At 44.6% G+C, this 22,374-nt stretch overlaps 2 protein-coding genes across 2 annotated transcripts in view; both read right to left on the bottom strand.

The window, feature by feature from the left end:
• The window catches only part of LOC311100351 (putative nuclease HARBI1), a 1,214,110-nt gene that overhangs the window by 679,702 nt on the left and 512,034 nt on the right, over window positions 1-22,374 (bottom strand). The window lies entirely within an intron of this gene.
• On the bottom strand, window positions 5,508-7,637 carry LOC311100998 (large ribosomal subunit protein eL38). Its single transcript, XM_084142005.1, has 5 exons — window positions 7,581-7,637; window positions 7,348-7,374; window positions 6,508-6,568; window positions 6,188-6,310; window positions 5,508-5,581 (listed from the first exon to the last, which is right to left on the bottom strand). Exons 2-5 carry the CDS (start codon window positions 7,348-7,350, stop codon window positions 5,556-5,558), a joined length of 213 nt encoding a protein of 70 aa, XP_083998131.1. The 5' UTR covers window positions 7,351-7,374; window positions 7,581-7,637; the 3' UTR covers window positions 5,508-5,555.

The raw sequence follows: 22,374 nt of genomic DNA on the forward strand, positions 1-22,374 counted from the left end.
AATGATACTAGATGGCAGTGTTGCAACGTCCATGGGAGCTACACAAATAACCAGGGGCACAACTTTGACTGGGTACTGGGGACGGGGGATGGGGGACAGGGGGGACAAAAATGCAATTTCAGAATGTGGGGGGACATGTCCCCCCCCGTCCCCAGTCAAAGTTGTACCCCTGGTTATTTGTGTAGCTCCCATGGACGTTGCAACACTGCCATCTAGTATAAATAGTATAAACCAACTAAACTTCTACAAAATGTAAAATGTCAGCAAAGCACAATGGAAATAACACACATTCAGTGCATTCGGAAAGTATTCAGACCCCTTCCCTTTTTCAACATTTTGTTATGTTACAGACTTATTCTAAAATGGATTTAATACTTTTTTTCCTCATCAATCTACACACAATACCCCATAATGACAAAGCGAAAAAGGTTTAAAAAACCCAGAAATACCTTATTTACATAAGTATTCAGACCCTTTGCTATGAGAATCGAAATCCTATTTCCATTGATCATCCTTGAGATGTTTCTACAACTTGATTTGGAAAGGCACACACCTGTCTATATAAGGTCCCACAGTTGACAGCGCATATCAGAACAAAAACCAAGCTATGAGGTGGAAGGAATTGTCCTTAGAGCTCCTAGACAGGATTGTGTCGAGGCACAGATCTGAGCACAGTGGCCTCCATCATTCTTAAATGTAATACGTTTGGAACCACCAAGACTCCTCCTAGAGCTGGCCGCCCGGCCAAACTGAGCAATCGGGGATGAAAGGCCTTGGTCAGGGAGGTGACCAAGAACCCGATGGTCACTCTGACAGAGCTCCAGAGTTCCTCTGTGGAGATGGGAGAACCTTCCAGAAGGACAACCATCTCTGCAGCACTCCACCAATCAGGCCTTAATGGTAGAGTGGCCAAACGGAAGCCACTCCTCAGTAAAAGGCACATGACAGCCCGCTTGGAGTTTGCCAAAAGGCACCTAAAGGACTCTCAGACCATGAGAAACAAGATTCTCTGGTCTGATGAAACCAAGATTGAACTCTTTGGCCTGAATGCCAAGCGTCACATCTGGAGGAAACCTGGCACCATCCCTATGGTGAAGCATGGTGGTGGCAGCATCATGCTGTGGGGATGTTTTTCAGCGGCAGGGACTGGGAGACTAGTCAGGATCAAGGGAAAGACAAACGGAGCAAAGTGCAGAGATCCTTGATGAAAACCTGCTCCAGAGCGCTCAGGACCTCAGACTGGGGCGAAGGTTCACCTTCCAACAGGACAACGACCCTAAGCACACAGCCAAGACAACGCAGGAGTGGCTTCGAGACAAGTCTCTGAATGTCCTTGAGTGGCCCAGCCAGAGCCTGGACTTGAACCAGATCAAACATCTCTGGAGAGACCTGAAAATAGCTGTGAAGTGACGCTCCCCATCCAACCTGACAGAGCTTGAGAAGATCTGCAGAGAAGATTGGAAGAAACTTCCCAAATACAGGTTTGACAAGCTTGTAGCGTCATACCCAAGAAGACTTGAGATGGTAATCGCTGCCAAAGGTGCTTCAACAAATAACTTAGTAAAGGGTCTGAATACTTATGTAAATGTTACATTTACAAAAAACAGTTTTTGCTTTGTCATTATGGGGTATTGTGTGTAGATGAATGAGGGGGGGGGGACAATTAAATCAATTTTAGAATAGGGGTGTAAAGTAACAAAATGTGGAAAAAGTCAAGAGGTCTGAATACTTTTGGAATGCACTGTACCTCAGAACATTGCTTCTCTACAAGATTTGCATTTTCATTAGTTGGCCTGGTCTTCAGTCTGCAACCAGCTTCTGTACATTGCCCCAGTGTTGACAGCATCCATTGTGGGTTCTCCAAAATCAGAAGAGAGACAATTCCCCTATTGTGAACACATTATATAGTTTAGGGAATAGGATTCTGGTCAAATTGTTTTAATTATATTTGGAATAGGGTGCCATTTGGGACATAAAACTTTGTATCGAAGCAGATCACAGTGGTAAAGTAGTCTGTCTAGTCTAGTTTGTTGTAGACAGTAGCTAATGCTATGGTCATTCCAACAGTGCCCAATAAACTAAAACACTGTACAACATTCATGAGCCTGCTGTAACAAACAATGTGAACGTTCTATGAAGCGGATGAGTCTCATAATGAGACCGATTCTGATGACTATGCACTGGTCTGACATCTGGTGTAGAAATCCAGTACTTTACCTGTGCATGTCTATCGTGCCATACACTGCCTGTTCTTCAGTTAATCATGCTAAAGGAATTTAGCCTGCCAAACTTAAGACTTTCAATAAAGGCCACAATTAGCATGTGGACATTCACTTTTCTTACCACTCTAGCCATCAGAAGATTACTATAATAGTCTACATCTATTATGATATTCTTGTCCCAAACCTATGAAATGCCAGTGGTGGAAAAAGTACCCAATTGTCATACTTGAGTAAAAGTATAGATACCTTCATAGAAAGTTACTCAAGTAAAAGTGAAAGTCACCCAGTAGAATACTACTTTAGTAAGTCTAAAAGTATTTGGTTCTAAATATACTTAAGTATCTAAAGTAAAAGTATAAAACATTTCAAATTCCTTATATTAAGCAAAGCAGACAGCACAATTTTCTTGTTTTTAAAATGTAAGGATAGCCAGAAGTACACTCCAACATTCAGACAATTTACAAACGATGCATTAGTGAGTCCACCAGATCAGAGGCAGTAGGGATGACCAGGGATGTTCTCTTGATAAGTGCGTGAATTGGACCATTTTCCTGTCCTGCTAAGCATTCAACATATAATAACTTTTGGGCGTCAGGGAAAATGTATGGAGTAAAAAGTACATTATTTTCTTTAAGAATGTAGTGAAGTACAAGTAGTCAAAAACGTAAATATTAAAGTACAGATACCCAAAAAAACGACTAAAGTCATTTACAGCACTGGTAAACTAATACTGCATCAGTAACAATGGCAGGTTCTTCACCTGGGCCCGGCTTTCCTCAATAATTTTAAGGCTAAATTAATCGTTAGAACCTTCATAGGAGCATAATTCAATATATGAGCGTTCCCCCAAAAACATCGTAAGTAGAGTTGCACTTGAAAACGCTCGTTATTTACCTTAACCGACCGTCTCAGACCACTCGTAGAACAGCTAAGTGCGTCGTTAGTTGATTTTTTGCCCTTCCGCGTGATTTTATACACTGAAGATCTCAGCTAAACACATAATCAAGTTGTGTATCTGTCTCTCTGTTACCACCAATAACTTGGTAACTAAATTGAGTACAAATATAAATGTGCCAATGTCTTTGCAATTGAACAAGCGAAGGATATATATTTAAAATGAAAACCGAGATTACTGCATGAAAATGAATACAGTAGACCTATATATTTAAATAATATTGATATTATTAATATGTTCAGCCAATTGAGTTAATTTGTAGGCTACACGGGTCTGTACTTTTTTGCCTCAATACATTTAATATGTAACGTCCGCAATGTGACAAATTTAATAGCATTATAGGGTAAGCATTAGAATAAGCAGCCTCAATATTTGCAGCCATTAGGTGATCTTTCTTGTAGCTGATCCGTCGTCAGAATTGTGGAATAATTATAATTTTAAGGTACGATGTGAATGCAGAAAGCTGATCAGAGCAGCGCTGCCTTTCTTTCAATCCTATCAGTATCAACACATGCTCCAACGAGGCACTTAGCGAGTATTATTTATGCGTGTTGTTTTGTGAAACGCATAGGTAACATGCAGCTTTAACTCATAAATCCAAATTCCATTGCTATCGGGAAACCAGGCCCAGGTCAATTTCAGGATCAGCATCACGGTGTGCAGTTTACGCTTTAATCAGCACCTCTATAAAAAAAATGGGGGTGCGCTTCAGCTCATGCTTTTTTACTCTACTGAACAAAAATATAAAGTGTTGCATGAAACATGAGCTGAAATAAAAGTTCCCAGAAATGTTCCATTAGCACAAAAAGCTTATTTCTCTCAAATTTGTTTACATCCCTGTTAGTGAGCATTTCTCCTTTACCAAGATAATCCATCCACCTGACAGGTGTGGCATATCAAGAAGCTGATTAAACAGCATTACTATTACACAGGTGCACCTTGTGCTGGGGACAATATAAGGTCACTCTAAAATGTGCAGTTTTGTCACACAGCGCCACAAGTTTTGAGTGTGCGCAATTGGCATGCTGACTGCAAGAATGTGTACTAGAGCAGTTGTCAGAATATTCAATGTTTGGGGCCTCCCGAGCTGCGCAGCGGTCTAAGGCACTGCATCGCAGTGCTTGAGGCGCCACTACAAACCCCGGTTCGATCCTGGGCTGTGTTACAGCCGGCCGTGACACCCATGAGGCGGTGCACAATTGGACCAGTGTCCTCTGGGTTCGGGGAAGGTTTGGCCGGCTGGGATTTCCTTGTCCCATCATGCTCTACCAACTCCTTGTGGTGGGCCGGGTGCCTGCAAGCTGACTTCAGTCGCCAGCTGGACGGTGATTCCTCCGACACATTGGTGCGGCTGGCTTCGGGTTAAGCGAGCAGTGTGTCAAGAATCAGTGCTGCTTGGCAGGGTCGTGTTTCGGAGGACGCATGGCCGTTGCCTCTCCTGAGTCCGTACGGGAGGTTGAGGGATGGGACAAGACTAACTACCAATTGGAGAGAAAGGGGGGCAAAGTACATTTCTCTACCATAAGACCCCGTCATTTTAGAAAATATTTTAGTACGTCTAACCGGCATCACAACTGCAGACCAAGTGTAACCACACCAGTCCAGGACCTCCACATCCGGCTTCACCTGCAGGATCATGGGAGACCAGCCACGCAGACAGCTGATTAAATTGAGGATAATTTGCCTGTTTCAAAGCCCTTGTGGGGAAAAATGTATTCTGGTTGGCTGGGCCTGGCTCCCAAGTGGGTGGGCCTATGCCCTCCCAGACCCACTCACAGCTGCTTCCCTGCCCAGTCATGTGAAATCCATAGATTAGGGCCAAATCAATTTTTCAATTGACTGATTTCCTTATACGAACAAAAATGTTTGCCTTTATATTTTACTATAAATGAATGCATCTTTCCTTGAGGTAAGTACAAGTCTTTATAAAAAATAAATAAAAATAAAAGATTGGATAGGTGTAAGCAACATCACCACCCTAGTAGTCACCAATTGAGATCTGACATAATTTCTGGAGTATTGGAACTGCACCCATGTGTAGTCAGCAACTTTGATTTGACTACACTACATACACCATGTAATTTCTTATTTTTAGGGCCAGTTTTACATACAATTAAGCCTAGTCCTGGACTAAAGAGTATCCTCATTTGAGAATCTTCATTGAAAGCGTTCCTAAATCCAGGACTAGGTTTAATCTGTCTGGGAACCCAGCCCATAGAATTAATCCCTAGTAATTTAAAATCAGCATACATTCACTAATGCCTTGTTCCAATTAAGAGCCACAAAGCATTTACATATTTACTGTAGCGGTGCAACATAACCAAGACAAATGGTTTTCCTCTTTTTTATTACAATTCACTGTACACAAAGATGGTCCTCTACTTGAGCTCCTTCACAGCCAGACCTGAAGAGAGAAATGAGAGATGGTTAAAAACTACATGTGCATTGTGTCCATCCACACTGCACACTTTCACTGTTCAAGTTACAAATTAACTATTAACATGATTAGAAATACTAGTGTTCGGGGCTCAGGAAAGAGTAAAATGCTCAAACTAAGCTTGGTATTCAGATTTTAGTGTGTTTTTATCAGAATTCCCCCCCCAAAAAAAATCAATGTTTCAGTTTTGGCCACCAAGATTGACAGCTCAAAACATTTTAGGCATACACATGTCAGTGAACCGGTGGAACTCAATTTCTGATAGTCGAAACCAAGCACTAGGCCCATCCTTATTCTAGCAAGCGTGTAAATGCACCACAAGCACCAAGCAGCATGTAGTGTTTGGACAACTTGCATGGCAACCGATGAGATTACTTCTTAACCACATTCAATTTGTAACCACTATGCATTGACAAGACATCAACATCTTTAGAACGGACATTGCCACTACTTCTTTGGGATTCAAGGTCTTGTGAGATGTACCTATAAAACGCTAGATGTATCTGTATTTCCAACCCAATACAATTAACCACAACCTGCCACATTTCATGTGATAAAAGCTGAGAATCTTACCTGGGGGCAGGGACTGCTTCAGCTTCTCGGCCTTCTCCTTGTCTGTGATGACGAGGGTGTACAGGTACCTGCTGCAACGCACCTTGAACTTGACATTGTCCTTGTTCTTCTTGATCTTCACGGCTGTCGGACAAGTAATGATACAAATTAATCTAAACATTCTGGTTGTTTCAACATCATGGTTTGCAGTTGGAATTAATGCAAAATACTGTGGGTGCAGAAATCAAATTAGTCACATCCTTCATAAACAGTGAAATGCTTACTTAAATTATAAATACCATAAGCTTTAGTCCACAAGTGAGCAACAATGCAATACTTACACTTGGCATCCTTCCTCCTTGCTGTAAGCAGGAAATCTTTTATTTCTTCGATTTTGCGTGGCTGAAATAAAAACAGGGAAAGAATAGGTAGACACTAGGTACACCATTTTCTGCAACAACTTATCACATTTTAGTCATTTAGCAGATGCTCTTATCCAGAGCGACTTACATTTAGTGAGTGCATACATTTTTTATACACAACCAGAGGTAACCTCAATGTAAAGAACATAACATGGCATGATAGCTAGCTATGTTAGCAATGTGGTTAACTAGCCATGGGGAGAATAACTAAGTTAGCAAACTAAGTAAAAGTAATATGAAGATTGTCAGTGGACCGGTGGAACTAAAGATTCTGGTTATATCGAAACGTAGCACTAGGTCCATCCTTATTCTGGCAAGCGTGTAAATGCATCACAAGCACGAGAGCCTGTGATGTTTGGACAACTTGCGAAGACATGCTCTGCTGGCTAGCGAAGTTTAACATTGGCTAGTTTTACTAACTAGAACATGGCTGACAGTCAGGTATGCCTTTCACTGCAATTTATTACCCCTGGATGTGTTGACATTTCAGTTCACGTTAACGAAACACACATTACACCTCTTCAGTTTGTTAGCTAGTAGTGTACCGGCGGTAGCCAACGTTAGCACATTGTTAGGCCGCACCGGCTGTGGCCTGTACAAGCTATTAGCCTACTCGGCTAGCTACCATAGTTAGCTGCCAACCCGGCAAAGATAAGGTAACGTTATGCCCATTTTCGTTTATCCACACAACTAGCTTATTGAACATTTTTGTTGATCGTGCAATTATAGATATATGAATGTAGTGAAAACGGTCCTCACCATCTTGCCGTGTCTGCGGACTGAAGCCTGGAAGACGGGAGAAACACAGGAGTCAGTTTACAGATATTTTCAGTCGAACAAAAACCAATGGAAAACAAATAACTGTCTAATTATGTGGACGAATGTTTCTAATATCATTGTTTAATGATTTCGTGGACGTATTTTCCAGTTAGAAGAAGGATGAATAATGATTTTACAGTCCATATTGTATGTATGGAAAATGTGCAACTTACACAGCCTGCAAGAGAGGGGATGAAGAGGATGGAACTTCCGCTGACGCAAGCTTTATAGTCAAGCTACGGCGACTAATGGAGGACAAATGAAATACGGACGACTTTCTACAAAGATTATGGATATAATGACAAGATACATGTCTCTCCGCACTAACAATGGGAGTTGTCCACAAAGCGACACGGCGGGCTGTCGCCTATCCTTTCTTTGGATTGGTGGATACCTCTTATTATTGTAATATTTTTCTGAATATTTGATGAGTTTTTTCCCCACGTTCCCAGTTGTCTTGAACTCACTGAAGTCTGAGATTTCCCAGTTCTGAGTTTCTAGTTGTTTTGAACATGGCAAAAGTAATGCTGGATTGACAGCATGGCCAATGTATTCAACCTTTTCTGGCCCATGGTGTTGCGTGTGAATGTTTATCCTTTTAAGCTTGGAAAAGATACCCTTAAACCCAGACATAGACCACACACCCTCTCCACCGAATAGCAGGCAGGGGAAGCAAAATAGTGATTGCTTTGCAACACATGCAGCATGCAGTTAGCCACTGCTTCCTTCCAAACCACTCATTGTTGAATTTGCGATTTCCGACTTGTTGTGTAATGTTTATGTCCAATGGCCGATGAGCAATGATACGTTTTATCTATAATTTATCTTTATTCTTATTCATATGACAAGGGTAGAAAAGGATTTGCCAGTAGATTGTCAATGTGATTCATGATGAGGACTGCTTGCTAGCTAATATTTTGAAAGTATGATGTTGACATGATCAGTCCAATCAAAGCTATGGTAGATATAACGTGATTTAACGTAATTGTATCTGTGGCCAATGACCTTGAGCCTTCTTGGATGGGCACTTCTAATGTAAAGCTATGGCAGCACCCAAGGGGGCTTGAACTTTCTAACTCTCCTGTAGATTGTGTGGGGATGTAGTGTCCCCATGAGTGACAGAACACTGAGCCAATCACAGCGCAACTAGATTACCAACCCCTACTCTCTGTATTTTCCGCTGGCTACCCCTGCACCACAGAAAGCACTGAGCTAGGCTGAAACGCCTTCATTTTGGAGCTGGCATACTCAAGAAAGCAAAAAAGAGACCATGTTTGTATGCCTTGAATGAGGGGTCGCCACTGCTCGTTATGTTTCTTACCATCATCACTGTGTCTGTTGCATTTGTGGTAATTCTGGCAGTAGTAATGGTCACTTACCACCAGGTGGTGATGCGGAATAATGAAGCCAGGAGAAGGAGAAGGCAGGCAGCTGGTCGGAGAGCGTTGTTCAGGCGGTGTTCTCCTCGACCACATCGCAAATGTAGAGAAATCCCCGATCACACTTGTAAGCGATGTCATGGCGTCATTGGCTATCTAAACTCATTTGAAGAAACAAGTCATTGGGTCTAACGGTCGTCTCGCGCCGAACAGCTCATGTGCAGACAGTCTGTCCAAATATAGCACTGCTCTGCCTTCTTAACAGCACTATCAACAAGGCAGGTTCTACAGGCCCTAGTTTTGTCACACCTGAACTACTGTTCAGTCATGTGGTCAGGTTCCATAAAGAGGGATTTAGGAAAATTGCAATTGGCTCAGAACAGGGCAGCATGGCTGGCCCTTGGATGTACACAGAGAGCTAACATTAATAATATGCAGGTCAATCTCTCCTGGCTGAAAGTGGAGGAGAGATTGACTTCATCACAACTTGTATTTGTGAGAGGTATTGACATGTTAAAGGCACCGAGGACACCCATAAATACCCCAACAGAGGTCTCTTCACAGTCCCCAAATCTAGAACAGACTACGGGAGGTGCACAGTACTACATAGAGCCATTACTACATGGGGATCCATAATAAATACAAATATAAATATTTTTAGGTGAGGGAGCAAATAAAAGTCATAATTTCCCCAATCAACGTTTGTACCGACAGATGTATCCATAGCCCCCTCAAACTCAACTCTGGACCTCGAAGCCAGTTCCACTGCGTTTTGTCATTGTTCCTCACTAATGAGGGACTGATGTAGACCTGGGCCACCAGGTGTGTGCAATTCATTATCAGGTAGAACAGAAAACCAGCAGGCTCCGGACCTCGTAGGGTAAGAGTTGAATACCCCTGCTATAGCCTATCATTATATACACTGAACCAAAATGTAAATGCAACATGCAACAACTTAAAATATTTTACTGAGTTACAGTTCATATAAGGAAATCACTCAATTGAAATAAATTCATTAGGCCCTAATCTATGGATTTCACATGACTGGGAATACAGATCTGTATCTGTTGGTCACAGATACCTTTAAAAAAAAGTAGTGGTGTGGATAAGATGGCACATCTCCTTCGCATAGAGTTGATCAGACTGTTGATTGTGTCCTGTGGAATGTTGTCCCACTCCTCTTCAATGGCTGTGCGAAGTTGCTTGATATTGGCGGGAACTGGAACACACTGTTGTAAACCTCGATCCAGAGCATCCCAAACACGCTCAATGGGTGACATGTTTGGTGAGTATGCAGGCCATGGAAAAACTGGACATTTTCAGCTTCACAGGAATTGTGTACAGATCATTGCGACATGGGGCCGTGCATTATCATGCTGAAATATGAGGTGATGGCGGCGGATGAATGGTACAACAATGGGCCTCAGGATCTCTGTGCATTCAAATTGCCATCGATGAAATGCAGTTGTGTTCATTGTCCGTAGCTTATGCCTGCCCATAGCATAACCCCACCGCCACCATGGGGCACTATGTTCACAACGTTGACATCAGCAAACCTCTGCCCGGTACAGTTGAAACCAGGATTAATCCGTGAAGAGCACACTTCTCCAGCGTGCCAGTGGCCATGAAGGTGAGCATTTACCCACTGAAGTCGGTTACGACGCCGAACTGCAGTCAGGTCAAGACCCTGGTGAGGACGACGAGCACGTACAGTTGAAGTCAGAAGTTTACATACACTTAGGTTGGAGTCATTAAAACTAGTTTTTCAACCACTCCACAAATTTCTTGTTAACAAACTATAGTTTTGGCAAGTCGGATAGGACATCTACTTTGTGCAAGACACAAGTAATTTTTCCAACAATTGTTTACAGACAGATTATTTCACTTATAATTCACTGTATCACAATTCCAGTGGGTCAGAAGTTTACATACACTATGTTGACTGTGCCTTTAAACAGCTTGGAAAATTCCAGAAAATGATGTCATGGCTTTAGAAGCTTCTGATAGGCTAATTGACATAATTTGAGTCAATTGGAGGTGTACCTGTGGATGTATTTCAAGGTCTACCTTCAAACTCAGTGCCTCTTTGCTTGACATCATGGGAAAATCAAAATAAATCAGCCAAGACCTCAGAAAAACAATTGTAGACCTCCACAAGTCTGGTTCATCAGTGGGAGCAATTTCCAAAAACCTGAAGGTACCACTTTCATCTGTACAAACAATAGTACGCAAGTTTAAACACCATGGGACCACGCAGCCGTCATACCGCTCAGGAAGGAGACGCGTTCTGTCTCCTAGAGATGAACGTACTTTGGTGCAAAAAGTGCAAATCAATCCCAGAACAACAGCAAAGGACCTTGTGAAGATGCTGGAGGAAATAGGTACAAAAGTATCTATATCCACAGTAAAACAAGTCCTACAGTGGGGAAAAAAAGTATTTAGTCAGCCACCAATTGTGCAAGTTCTCCCACTTAAAAATATGAGAGAGGCCTGTAATTTTCATCATAGGTACACGTCAACTATGACAGACAAATGAGGAAAAAAAATCCAGAAAATCACATTGTAGGATTTTTTATGAATTTATTTGCAAATTATGGTGGAAAATAAGTATTTTGTCAATAACAAAAGTTTCTCAATACTTTGTTATATACCCTTTGTTGGCAATGACACAGGTCAAACGTTTTCTGTAAGTCTTCACAAGGTTTTCACACACTGTTGCTGGTATTTTGGCCCATTCCTCCATGCAGATCTCCTCTAGAGCAGTGATGTTTTGGGGCTGTCGCTGGGCAACACAGACTTTCAACTCCCTCCAAAGATTTTCTATGGGGTTGAGATCTGGAGACTGGCTAGGCCACTCCAGGACCTTAAAATGCTTCTTACGAAGCCACTCCTTCGTTGCCCGGGCGGTGTGTTTGGGATCATTGTCATGCTGAAAGACCCAGCCACGTTTCATCTTCAATGCCCTTGCTGATGGAAGGTTTTCACTCAAAATCTCACGATACATGGCCCCATTCATTCTTTCCTTTACACGGATCAGTCGTCCTGGTCCCTTTGCAGAAAAACAGCCCCAAAGCATGATGTTTCCAACCCCATCCTTCACAGTAGGTATGGTGTTCTTTGGATGCAACTCAGCATTCTTTGTCCTCCAAACACGACGAGTTGAGTTTTTACCAAAAAGTTCTATTTTGGTTTCATCTGACCATATGACATTCTCCCAATCATCTTCTGGATCATCCAAATGCACTCTAGCAAACTTCAGACGGGCCTGGACATGTACTGGCTTAAGCAGGGGGACACGTCTGGCACTGCAGGATTTGAGTCCCTGGCGGCGTAGTGTGTTACTGATGGTAGGCTTTGTAACGTTGGTCCCAGCTCTCTGCAGGTCATTCACTAGGTCCCCCCGTGTGGTTCTGGGATTTTTGCTCACCGTTCTTGTGATCATTTTGACCCCACGGGGTGAGATCTTGCGTGGAGCCCCAGATCGAGGGAGATTATCAGTGGTCTTGTATGTCTTCCATTTCCTAATAATTGCTCCCACAGTTGATTTCTTCAAACCAAGCTGCTTACCTATTGCAGATTCAGTCTTCCCAGCCTAGTGCAGGTCTACAATTTTGTTTCTGGTGTCCTTTGACAGCTCTTTGGTCTTGGCCATAGTGGAGTTTGGAGTGTGACTGTTTGAGGTTGTGGACAGGTGTCTTTTATACTGATAACAAGTTCAAACTGGTGCCATTAATACAGGTAACGAGTTGAGGACAGAGGAGCCTCTTAAACAAGAAGTTACAGGTCTGTGAGAGCCAGAAATCTTGCTTCTTTGTAGGTGACCAAATACTTATTTTCCACCATAATTTGCAAATAAATTCATAAAAAATCCTACAATGTGATTTTCTGGATTTTTCCCCCTCAATTTGTCTGTCATAGTTGACGTGTACCTATGATGAAAATTACAGGCCTCTCTCATCTTTTTAAGTGGGAGAACTTGCACAATTGGTGTCTGACTAAATACTTTTTCCCCCCACTGTATATCGACATAACCTGAAAGGCCGCTCAGCAAGGAAGAAGCCACTGCTCCAAAACCGTCATAAAAAAGCTTTTTGGAGAAATGTCCTCTGATCTGATGAAACAAAAATATAACTGTTTGGCCATAATGACCATTGTTATGTTTGGAGGAAAAATGGGGTTGATTGCAAGCCGAAGAACAACATCACAACCGTGAAGCACAGGGGTGGCAGCATCATGCTGTGGGGGTGCTTTGCTGCAGGAGGGACTGGTGCACTTCACAAAATAGATGGCATCATGAGGAAGGAAAATTATGTGGATATATTGAAGACATCAGTCAGAAAGTTAAAGCTTGGTCTCAAATGGGTCTTCCAAATGAACAATGACCCCAAGCATACTTCCAAAGTTGTGGCAAAATGGCTAAAGGACAACAAAGCCAAGGTATTGGAGTGGCCATCACAAAGCCCTGTCCTCAGTCCTATAGAAAATGGGTGGGCAGAACTGAAAGAGTGTGCGAGCAAGGAGGCCTACAAACCTGACTCAGTTACATCAGCTCTGTCAGGAGGAATGGGCCAAAATTCACCCAACTTATTGTGGGAAGCTTGTGGAAGGCTACCCGAAACATTTGACCCAAGTTAAACAATTTAAAGGCAATGCTACCAAATACTAATTGAGTGTATGTAAACTTCTGACCCACTGGGAATGTAATGAAATAAATAAAAGCTTAAATAAATCATTCTCTCTACTATTATTCTGACATTTCACATTCTTAAAATAAAGTGGTGATCCTAACTGACCTAAGACAGGGAATTTCTAGTAGGATTAAATGTCAGGAATTGTGAAAAACTGAGTTTAATTGTATTTGGCTAAGGTGTATGTAAACTTCCGACTTCAACTGTAGATGAGCTTCCATAAGATGGTTTCTGACAGTTTGTGCAGAAATTCTTAGGTCATGCAAACCCACAGTTTCATCAGCTGTCCAGGTGGCTGGTCTCAGACAATCCTGCAGGTGAAGAAGCCAGATGTGAAGGTCCTGGGCTGGCATGGTTACACGTGGTCTGCGGTTGTGAGGCCGGTTGGACGTACTGCCAAATTCTCTAAAACGATGTTGGAGGCGGCTTATGATAGAGAAATGAACATTCAATTATCCGGCAACAGCTCTGGTGGACATTCCTGCAGTCATCATGCCTATGCCAATTGCACGCTCTCTCAAAACTTGAGACATCTGTGGCATTGTGTTATGGGACCAAACTGCACATTTTAGAGTGGCCTTTTATTGTCCCCAGCACAAGGTGCACCTGTGTAAAGATCATGCTGTTTAATCATCTTCTTGATCTGCTACACCTGTCTGTCACGTTCGTTTACAGACGGGACGGACCAAGGCGCAGCGTGATATGCGTACATGTTTATTAAATATCAAACACAACGACAATATAACAAACAAAACTAAACGTGAAGTCCAAGGCAAGGCAACGCAACGCAACGCAACGCAACGCAACGCAACGCAACGCAACGCAACGCAACGCAACGCAACGCAACGCAACGCAACGCAACGCAACGCAACGCAACGCAACGCAACGCAACGCAACGCAACGCAACGCAACGCAACGCGGAACAAGATCCCACAACCCACTAGTGCCGATAGGCTGCCTAAGTATTGTCCCCAATCAGAGACAACGAGCTACAGCTGCCTCTGATTGGGAACCACACCGGCCAACATAGATCTACACGATCTAGATGTAAACATAGAAAATGCAACATAGAACATACCACACAGAAAATACACACCCTGACTCAACAAATACGAGTCCCCAGAGTCAGGGCGTGACACTGTCAGGTGGATGGATTATCTTGGAAAAGGAGAAATGCTCACTAACAGGGATGGAAAAATACATTTGTGCAAAACATTTTAGATAAATAAGCTTTTTTGTGGAACATTTCTGGGATCTTTTATTTCAGCTCATGAATCATGGGACCAACGCTTTACATGTGTTTATATTTTTGTTCAGTATAGGATATGCATAAAATTCATCCTCCTATTGTAACGTCTGCCTATGCCCACACATATTGTCTCAAGAACATTTTCTATTTTTAATAGGCCATCATCACTGTCAATTGTAAATGATAATTCTTCATGTTTTACCGGTGAAACTGGTATTTGATTGAGCTCAATCACTTTCATGGGAATAGCCTATGCTTTTCGACCTTCTTGAATTACTGTTTTGTGAGCGAATTAATGCAGATGTTGTTAACAAACTATTAGCCTTTCTTGTATTTTGTTTCACTCAAAGCATCTATCCTACCTAGTGGTGCGCTCTGTTGAGTTTTGTTGTATTATTATAATTATTTGACTATTCAGCTTCAGCTAACCATCCTAAAATCCTAAAATAAATGAGGAGGTGTTTTTGGTGTAACAGTAGCGTTATAGGCCTACTATGCTATGGTATTATATTAGGTTCTGTTATGTAAAAAACAAATTAATCATTATGTGATTGATTCAGGTTTGATCTAACTTTACTAAACGAGCACCATTGTGATAAGTGGTAATCTTCAATTTGTCATAATAATAATGTGATGAGTAGGACTATTAGGTGTATTAGCAACAGATTTTGATGAGTGTTATTTTAAACGATTGGAACGCACTTCGTAGTTCTGAAAGGACAGCGCCATGATTGCGCAATGATGTTAAAGAAGTTGAACCAACTTGTGGTGCTGAATGATAGCTCTGCCTTTTGGCCAGTTCAGGAAAAAACAACAATCATTTACAGTATAGCCTAATAGCAGTGGTGGAAAAGTACCCAATGTCATACTTGAGTAAAAGTAAAGATACCTTAATAGAAAAGTGATAGTCACCCAGTAAAATACTACTTCATAAGTGCTTGAATTTGACAATTTTCCTGTCCTGCTAAGCATTAAAAATGTAATGAGTACTTTTGGGTCTCAGGGAAAATGTATGGACTAAAACGTACATTATTTTCTTTAGGAATGTAGTGAAGTAAAAGTTGTAAAACATATTAATAGTAAAGTAGGAGCTTTGCACACTCTTGGCATTCTCTCAACCAGCTTCACCTGGAATGCTTTTCCAACAGTCTTGAAGGAGTTCCCACATATGCTGAGCACTCTTTGGCTGCTTTTCCTTCACTCTGCGGTCTGACTCATCCCAAAACTTCTCAATTTGGTTGAGGTCGGTGGATTGTGGAGGCCAGGTCATATGATGCAGCACTCCATCACTCTCCTTCTTGGTAGAATAGCCCTTACACAGCCTGGAGGTGTGTTGGGTCATTGTCCTATTGAAACACAAATGATAGTCCCACAAAGCCCAAACCAGATGGGATGGCGTATCGCTGCAGAATGCTGTGGTAGCCATGCTTGTTAAGTGTGCCTTGAATTCTAAATAAATCACAGACCGTGTCAACAGCAAAGCACCCCCACACCATAACATCTCCTCCTCCATGCTTTATAGTGGGAAATACACATGTGGAGATCATCTGTTCACCCATATCGTGTCTCACAAAGACACAGCGGTTGGAACCAAAAATCTCAAATTTGGACTCCAGACCAAAGGACACATTTCCACTGGTCTAATGTCCATTGCTCGTGTTTCTTGGCCCAGGCAAGTCTCTTCTTCTTATTGGTGTCCTTTAGTAGTTTTTTTTTTGTTGCAGCAATTCGACCATGAAGGCCTGATTCACACAGTCTCCTCTGAACAGTTGATGTTGAGATGTGTCTGTTACTTGAACTCTGTGAAGCATTTATTTGGGCTGCAATTTCCGAGACTCGTAGCTCTAATGAACTTACCCTCTGCAGCTGAGGTAACTCTGGGTCTTCCATTCCTGTGGCGGTCCTCATGAGAGCCAGTTTCATCATAGTGCTTGATGGTTTTTGCGACTGCACTTTAAACTTTAAAAGTTCTTGAAATGTTCCGTATTGACTGACCTTCATATCTTAAAGTAATGATGGACTGTCGTTTCTCTTTGCTTATTTGAGCTGTTCTTGCCATAATATGGACTTGGTCTTTTACCAAATAGGGCTACCTTGTCACAACACAACTGATTGGCTCAAACGCATTAAGGAAAGAAATTCCACAAATTAACTTTTAACAAGGCACACCTGTTAAGTGAAATGCATTCCAGGTGACTACCTCATGAAGCTGGTTGAGAAAATGGCAAGAGTGTGCAAAGCTGTCATCAAGGAAAAGGGTGGCTATTTGAAGAATCTGAAATATAAAATATATTTTGATTTGTTTAACACTTTTTTGGTTACTACATGTGTGTTATTTCATAGTTTTGATGTCTTCACTATTATTCTACAATGTAGAAAATAGTAAAAATAAAGACAAACCCTTGAATGAGTGGGTGTTCTAAAACTTTTGACCAGTAGTGTACATTTAGGTAGAGTTAAAGTGACTATGTCACGCCCTGACTCAGGGGACTCGTATATGTTGAGTCAGGGTGTGTATATTCTTTGTTTGTGTATATTCTATGTGGTGTATCTAGTATGTATAGATCTATGTTGGCCGGTGTGGTTCCCAATCAGAGGCAGCTGTCGCTCGTTGTCTCTGATTGGGGATCATACTTAGGCAGCCTATTGGCACTAGGTAGTTGTGGGATCTTGTTCCGTGTAAGGTTTGTTGTTTGTTCAACCTTTGGACTCGTTTGTTGTTTTGTCGTGTGTTTATAAGTTAAATAACATGTACGCATATCTTGCTGCGCCTTGGTCTGACCCGTCCTTGAACGAACGTGACAGAAGATCCCACCAAACACGGACCAAGCAGCGTGCCCAGGAGCAGACAGCCTGGACATGGGAGGAGATCTTGGACGGTAAGGGATCCTGGACATGGGAGAAGATTCAGGCTGGGATGGATCGCCGTCCTTGGGAGGAGACAGTGTAGGCCCGGTATAGAGAGGAGCAACGGCAACGTAGAAGGCGCTGGCCGAGGAAGAAGCCCGAGAGACAACCCCAATAAAAAAAATTGGGGGGGCTAAAAGGGTGGTCGGGGAGCGATGGAGAAGAGCCCCGACCACTGCACTCGTGGGGGCTCAGGGAGGAGTCCTCACGGGAGGAGGACTGGGCGCGGAGAGTGAAAGACTGGTACGGCCGGAGATCTCTAGCGTCAGTTCCCAGTCCGGTACACCTCGTGCTTGCGTCTCGCACCAAGCCAGTGGTGCGTGTTCCCAGTACGGTACGGTCCGGCCCGGCCTGTTCCTGCTCACCGCACCAAGCCAGTGGTGCGTGTTCCCAGTCCGGCCTGTTCCTGCTCCTCGCACCAAGCCAGTGGTGCGCGTTGCCAGTCCGGCCCGGCCTGTTCCTGCTCCTCGCACCAAGCCAATGGTGCGCGTCGCCAGTCCGGCCCGGCCTGTTCCTACTCCTCGCACCAAGCAAGTGGTGCACGTCGCCAGACCGGCCCGGCCTGTTCCTGCACCTCGCACCAAGCCAGTGGTGCGCGTCGCCAGTCCGGCCCGGCCTGTTCCTGCTCCTCGCACCAAGCCAGTGGTGCGCATCGCCAGTCCGGCCCGGCCTGTTCCTGCTCCTCGCACCAAGCCAGTGGTGCGCGTCACCAGTCCGGCCCGGCCCGTGCCCGTTCCACCGGTGCCTGGTCCGGCACCGGTCAGCGGCTCCACTCAGGAGCCAGAGCAGTCCGCTCCACCGGTGCCTGATCCAGCTCCGGTCAGCTGCTCCACTCCGGAGCCAGAGTAATCCGCTCCACGGGGATCCAGTCCAGCTCCGGTCAGCGGCTCCACACCGGAGCCAGAGCAGTCCGCTCCACCGGTGCCTGATCCAGCTCCGGTCAGCGGCTCCACTCCGGAGCCAGAGCAGTTCGCTCCACCGGTGCCTGATCCAGCTCCGGTCAGCGGCTCCACACCGGAGCCAGAGCAGTCCGCTCCACCGGTGCCTGATCCAGCTCCGGTCAGCGGCTCCACTCCGGAGCCAGAGCAGTTCGCTCCACCGGTGCCTGATCCAGCTCCGGTCAGCGGCTCCACTCCGGAGCCAGAGCAGTTCGCTCCACCAGTGCCTAGTCCAGCTCCGGTCAGCGGCTCCAGTCCGGAGTCTGAGCAGCCCGCTCCACCGTCGTCTGGTCCAGCTCCAGTCAGCGGCTCCAGTCCAGACCCAGACGTTAGCCCCTCTCCAGGTTCGAGGTCTCCCACACCAGGGTCTAGACAGGGCCTGGAGTATCGCGGGAGGAAGGAGAGGGGAAGCAACGCGCCGAGGTCTAGACCAGACCAGGGGCGCAACAGGGAGGCGGAGAGTAAGAGGTCGTCACGCCCGGAGCCGGATCCGCCTCCGAGGCGGAATGCCCATCCGGCCCCTACCCTGTTATGTGAAGGTTGTGCGGTCGGAGTCCGCACCTTTGGGGGGGGGGTACTGTCACGCCCTGACTCAGGGGACTCGTATATGTTGAGTCAGGGTGTGTATATTCTTTGTTTGTGTATATTCTATGTGGTGTATCTAGTATTTATAGATCTATGTTGGCCAGTGTGGTTCCCAATCAGAGGCAGCTGTCGCTCGTTGTCTCTGATTGGGGATCATACTTAGGCAGCCTATTGGCACTAGGTAGTTGTGGGATCTTGTTCCGTGTAAGGTTTGTTGTTTGTTCAACCTTTGGACTTCACGTTTCGTTTGTTGTTTTGTCGTGTGTTTATAAGTTAAATAACATGTACGCATATCACGCTGCGCCTTGGTCTGACCCGTCCTTCAACGAACGTGACAGACTATGCATAAATAATAAATGGAGGGTAGCAGCAGCGTAAAAGAGGGGGTGGGTGGGGGACAATGCAAATAGTGCAGGTAGCCATTTCGGGGTAGAAGCTGTTAAGAAGCCTTTTGGACCTAGACTTGGTGCTCCGGTACCGCTTGCCGTGCAGTAGCAGAGAGAACAGTCTATGACTATGGTGGCTGGAGTCTTTGCCAATTTTTTGGGCCTTTCTCTGACACTGCCTGGTATAGAGGTCCTGGATGGCAGGAAGCTTGGCCCCAGTGATGTACTGGGCCGTACGCACTACCCTCTGTAGTGCCTTGCGGTCAGAGGCCGAGCAGTTGCCATACCAGGCAGTGATGCAACCAGTCAGGATGCTCTCGATGGTGCAGCTGTAGAACCTTCTGAGGATCTGAGGACCCATGCCAAATCTTTTCAGTCTCCTTAGGGGGAATAGGTTTTGTCGTTCCCTCTTCACGACTGTCTTGGTGGGCTTGGACCATGTTAGTTTGAAGGGTGATGTGGACACCAAGGAACATGAAGCTCTCAACCTGCTCCACTACAGCCCCGTCGATGAGAATGGGGGCGTGCTCGGTCCTCTTCTTTTTCCTGTAGTCCACAATCATCTCCTTTGTCTTGATCACATTGAGGGAGAGGTTGTTGTCCTGGCACCACACGGCCAGGTCTCTGACCTCCTCCCTATAGGCTGTCTCCTCGTTGTCGGTGATCAGGCCTACCACTGTTTTGTCATCGGCAAACTTAATGATGGTGTTGTAGTCGTGCCTGGCCATGCAGTAACGAGTGAACAGTGAGTACAGGAGGGGACTGAGCACGCACCACTGAGGGGCCCCCGTGTTGAGGATCAGCGTGGCGGATGTGTTGTTACCTCCCCTTACCACCTGGCGGCGGCCCATCAGGAAGTCCAGGATCCAGCTGCAGAGGGAGGTGTTTAGTCCCAGGGTCCTTAGCTTAGTGACAAGCTTTGAGGGCACTATGGTGTTGAACGCTGAGCTGTAGTCAATGAATAGCATTCTCACATAGGTGTTCCTTTTGTCCAGGTGTGAAAGGGCAGTGTGGAGCGCAATAGAAATTGCATCATCTGTGGATCTGTTGGGTCGGTATGCAAATTAGAGTGTGTCTAGGGTTTCTGGGATAATGGTGTTGATGTGAGCCATGACCAGCCTTTCAAAGCCCTTCATGGCTACAGACGTGAGTGCTATGGGTCGGTAGTCATTTAGACAGGTTACCTTAGTGTTCTTGGGCACAGGGACTATGGTGGTCTGCTTGAAACATGTTGGTATTACAGACTCAAACATGGAGAGTTTGAAAATGTCAGTGAAGACTCTTGCCAGTTGGTCAGCACATGCTCGGAGTACATGTCCTGGTAATCCGTCTGTCCCTGCTGCCTTGTGAATGTTGACCTGGTTGAAGGTCTTACTCACATCGGCTACGGAGAGCGTGATCACATAGTCGTCCGGAACAGCTGATGCTCTCATGCATGTTTCAGTGTTACTTGCCTTGAAGCGAGCATAGAAGTAATTTAGCTCGTCTGGTAGGCTCGTGTCACTGGGCAGCTCACAGCTGTGCTTCCCTTTGTAGTATGTAATAGTTTGCAAGCCCTGCCACATCCGACGAGCATCTTAGACGGTGTAGTACAATTCTATAATTTTTCATGCAACGTCTATGGTATTTAAATGTCATTTATTTTAGAAATAGTTTGACCAGCTCTGTGTATTCTCAAATTAAAAAAGGTGAGGCTGCGCCGCTCCCCTGTGCTCCAGCAGCACTACAACCTGTAGTTTGGTCTGTTTTGCAAGAATTCCCAGAAGTCTCGCAATGTTGTTCCTCTGGGTTTAGAAACTCTGTGGCTTTGTATAAAGCCTTATTCAAATATTTCCCAGAGTGCCTTGCCTTTTGAGTAAATTGTAGAGTTAGTACCAATTATTTATATATAGTGCATTCGGAAAGTATTCAGACCCATTGACTTTCTCCACATTTTGTTATGTTACAGCCTTATTCTAAAATGTATTAACTTGTTTTTTTGCCCCTCATCAATCTACACACAATACCCCACAATGACAAAGCAAAAACAGGTTTTTAGAAATGTAACATTTACATAAGTATTCAGACCCTTTACTCAGTACTTTGTCGAAGCACCATTGGCGACGATTACAGCCTTGAGTCTTCTTGGGTATGACGCTACAAGCTTGGCACACATGTATTTGGGGAGTTTCTCCCATTCTTCTCTGCAGATCCTCTCAAGCTCTGTCAGGTAGGATGGGGAGCATTGCTGCACAGCTATTTTCAGGTCTCTCCAGAGATGTTTGATCGGGTTCAAGTCCAGGCTCTGGCTGGGCCACTCAAGGACATTCAGAGACTTGTCCCGTAGCCACTCTTGCATTGTCTTGGATGTGTGCTTAGTGTCATTGTCTTGTTGGAAGGTGAACCTTTGCCCCAGTCTGATGTCCTGAGTGCCCTGGAGCAGGTTTTCATCAAGGATCTCTCTGTACTTTGCTCTGTTCATCTTTCCCTCAGTCCTGACTAGTCTCCCAGTCCCTGCCGCTGAAAAACATCCCCACACATGATGCTGCCACCACCATGCTTCACCGTAAGGATGGTGCCAGGTTTTCTCCAGACTTTTACTGAGGAGTGGCTTCTGTCTAGCCACTCTACCATAAAGTCCTGATTGTTGGATTGCTGCAGCGGTGGTTGTCCTTCTGGAAGTTTCTCCCATCTCAACAGAGGAAATCTGGAGCGCTGTCAGAGTGACCATCAGGTTCTTGGTCACCTCCCTGACCAAGGCCTTTCTCCCCCGATTGCTCAGTTTGGCCAGGTGGCCAGCTCTAGGAATAGTCTTGGTGGTTCCAAGCTTCTTCCATTTAAGAATGATGGAGGCTA

The sequence above is a fragment of the Coregonus lavaretus genome, assembly GCF_964263955.1.
Source record: "Coregonus lavaretus genome assembly, chromosome: 25".
Lineage (NCBI taxonomy): Eukaryota > Metazoa > Chordata > Actinopteri > Salmoniformes > Salmonidae > Coregonus > Coregonus lavaretus.

Bases quoted from the DNA above. Each gene is read 5' to 3' on its own strand.
- LOC311100998 (XM_084142005.1), bottom strand. The intron at 6,311-6,507 runs GTAAGTATTGCA...CTTGTCCGACAG, and splicing joins AAGGAGGAAGGATGCCAAGT to CCGTGAAGATCAAGAAGAAC. The intron at 5,582-6,187 runs GTAAGATTCTCA...TTCTCTCTTCAG, and splicing joins GAAGCAGTCCCTGCCCCCAG to GTCTGGCTGTGAAGGAGCTC.